Consider the following 3,490-nt stretch of genomic DNA (forward strand, 5'->3'; position numbering starts at 1 on the left):
TTTTAATACAAGCTAACACAAATAAATTTAAAAATAAATAAATAAAAAAGTAAAAAAATCCCAGCCATTTATCACTTTGACAAATTTATCATTATCATTACAACTACTAAATGATCATTCCAAAAACATTCTAAAAAGCCTCAAAATTTTCTCAATATCAAAATGAAGGGCAAATATGAATAATAAAAAAAAACTCAGGACTTATTATGAGTAAATAAGTTCAGTTAGTCAGGCCTGCGGGTAATTACCATACGTTTTATCAAAGCCAATTGCATTTAGTATGCTATTAAACTCATCCCACTATCACTGATAATGTAATGGTAGTAGTGGAACGCAATTGAACATATGGCTAATAAACAAATTATGTTTTTAAGAGGGAGTCTGCATTGACAGACACAGCTCAACAAAACAACAACAAACTATTATGTTTTTAGAATAAATTTGAGGATTGTCACTGGCATCACCCTGATGGAACACCCACATTTAAGAAAACATAATCAAAACCCATAACAAAATGTCATGACCCATACTTGCAATTATGTGGTTATGATAAATCTTAAATGTTTGGCCAGAACCCATAGTCAAATTACATCAATGCAGAATAATGTGTGTAAGAAACGATGCATCATAACATGATCACATCATATTAAAAAAATCTTAGCAAGTCTTACCAGCGAAAGGAGTCAAACACAACTCCAAATTGAATATGGATTAGATGTGATGTGACAAGTTCAGCTTATAAAAAATATATATAACATTAATACTTAAACTATTTTCCACCATTTTCTACTGGCTAATGTTTAATTATCAACCATTACCACAAAACAGTATTTAACAATGCTAACCAGTCTTCATAGCATTCCAGAACAATTTAACATCCCCAAAATCTGCATATTGAGGTTTGACATATAGGCAGGCAACCAAATCTAGCATATACTACGAGTAAGTTAAAAGTCCGGAAAATAAATGTTGAAATTGAGTTGAATCAAGCTGTTGCCTGTCTTTCCTCTTCCTGCTCACTTGCCTTCAAGAAAATGCATCATTTGGTTTGTTGAGTAAGACAAGGTTCTCCTCGTAAGTATCAACAACAAAATGGTAGGAACCAGCATGAATTCCCAAATTCTTAATTTGATGGTTCGAAGGGTCATATGAAGAAAGCACCCAATTCCTAGACGTTTTTGTCTCCAATAATACATGACCATTATTTCGCATACCTAATACCTCTGTTATTCCTCCGCTTAGATCAACTGTGAACTGTTTGCACCAAGAATCGACTCTGCCATACTCTTTCATGATCCAAATGGAACAATACTGGTTCGGAGCAGCATCTTCGTAACATAACAGAGAAAGCAATCCCCCGAAGACTGAAGTCCACATCTCCTCCGTGCTCACGCCTACCATACCACTTGGTAACATCATCGTTTGAAACACCTCATCAGATAAATCAAACGACAAAATCAATGGATTATTGGAATTCCACATATTCGCAGCAAAATGAACAGCCCCTTCTAAATAAGAAGCGAATCGCCCTGTATAACCTATAGTAATCTCAACCGGATAAGAGTTTCTCCCCGTGCTAGACATTTTCCACGAGCCCGCATTAAGGGAGTAAACCTCAATGTGTGTTGTTGGCGCCTCCATAGTTGGATAAAAATTACCTATTCTGACCACTTTATAATCGTTGTTACGTGGATCAAACCCGAACCCATGACGATGAAAAGCCACCTTGATTGTAGGCTTGGGCATGGCCATGGACTTTCTAATTGATGGGTTCCAAAGAAAAAACCGGTCTTGTTCGAAAAGGCAAAACAAACCTTTCGCATACCCAATTGCGTAAAAAAAAGGGAGACAACGGCTCTTTATTGGCATTTCAAGGTCTTTGTATTCATCAAATGAGTCTTCAGTATCAATACAGAGTTTATAGTGCTCTGTTCTGGGAGGTGGAATAGAAACACATTGCCTAAATATCATGAGTGGGAGATTATCATAGCTGTTGATGTAGGAATTGGAAGTGAGGGAGTGAGTGAGGTGTGTATTGATAAAATTAGGGCTTGTGATGAGAGAGTTCCAAGATTTGGAAACAGACCTGAATTTCATTAGGGATTTGGTGGGTAGTCTCTGGAGGATTTCAACCATGATTTCGTCTGGAAAAAAGTCCGACATTGCTATTGCTCTTCTTCTTGGATGCTTGTATGAGAAAGCAGATACGGATTTTTGCCCTAAACCTAAATGTTTGAATCAACTTGAACAGTGCTTTCTCCTTCCCCTTCTTCTCCTGGTTCTTGCGGAAAGGATAAAACTTGTTTCAAATTGTTACACTACGTTTGGGATCCTGGAGAAAACGTTACAGGAGAAAAGAAAAGAATAGAAAGATTCTTGAATCTATACTACATGTTATGCAAAACGGTTTTTAACCCAAATCTTGTGACAGCTCAAATTTTTTAATTTTTTAATTTAAAAAAAAATGATCATTTATTAACTTCTCTCAATTCTCAAGTCTTATTCTCATAATGACACTTTAATGCATTAAAAATAAATATAAAAAAAATTCTTTAAAAATCTAACACATGAATTTCTTGAAAAGTTCCAACACATATGATTATTTTCCTTCATAATAACACTTTAATGCATTAAGAACAAACATAAAAAAAATTTCTTGAAAATCTAACACATATGATTATTACCAAAATATTAAACTTTAATATAATATAATATAATAAAAAAAAGACATTTAATTCTTTGAAAAGTTTAACACATATAATTATTATTAAAATATTAAACTTTAATATAATATATATATAAAAAAGAAGACACTTATAAAAAAGAAAAAGAAAAAAATGACATTTAAAAATCGCAATTCACATATATAGATAACTAGCATATCACCCGTGCTATGTATGGATTATATTTACAATTATCTATATATGTGAATTGTGATTTTTAAATGTCTTTTTTTTTTAAATGTCTTCTTCTTTTTTTTTTCTTTTTTATATTATATTAAAATTTAATATTTTGATAATAATCATATGTGTTAGACTTTTCAAGGAATTAACTGTCCTTTTTTATTATTATATTATATTAAAGTTTAATATTTTGATAATAATCATATGTGTTGAACTTTTCAAGAAATTTTTTTTATGCTTGTTATTATTGCCTTAAAGTGTTATTATGAGGGATAATAATCATATGTGTTGTGACTTTTAAAGGAATTCATATGTGTTGGATTTCAAAGAATTTTTTTAATGCTTATTCTTAATGCATTAAAGTGTTATTATGAGGGTAAGACTTGGGGGTTGGGAGAAGGTAATATATGCTAAGGTTTTTTTTTTTTTAAATAAAAAAAATCAAGAAATTTAGATTGGGAGATTGAAACTCCTACAAGGCTTGGGGTTAAAAACCCCCCTTTGCTTAATATATAGTACTAGCCTATCACCCGTGCTATGCACGAGATAATTATAGATATTTATATTTGTTTTAGATTTTTTTAATA

At 31.8% G+C, this 3,490-nt stretch overlaps 1 protein-coding gene across 1 annotated transcript; it reads right to left on the bottom strand.

Moving 5' to 3' along the window:
• Positions 1-1,026: 1,026 nt before the first annotated feature.
• On the bottom strand, positions 1,027-2,163 carry LOC114260288 (F-box/kelch-repeat protein At3g23880-like). The gene has a single exon (XM_028200370.2). The coding sequence runs from the start codon at positions 2,161-2,163 to the stop codon at positions 1,027-1,029; it is 1,137 nt and encodes a 378-aa protein (XP_028056171.2).
• Between the last annotated feature and the right edge of the window lie 1,327 nt (positions 2,164-3,490).

The sequence above is a fragment of the Camellia sinensis genome, chromosome 15, assembly GCF_055761805.1.
Source record: "Camellia sinensis isolate YWXY chromosome 15, ASM5576180v1, whole genome shotgun sequence".
Lineage (NCBI taxonomy): Eukaryota > Viridiplantae > Streptophyta > Magnoliopsida > Ericales > Theaceae > Camellia > Camellia sinensis.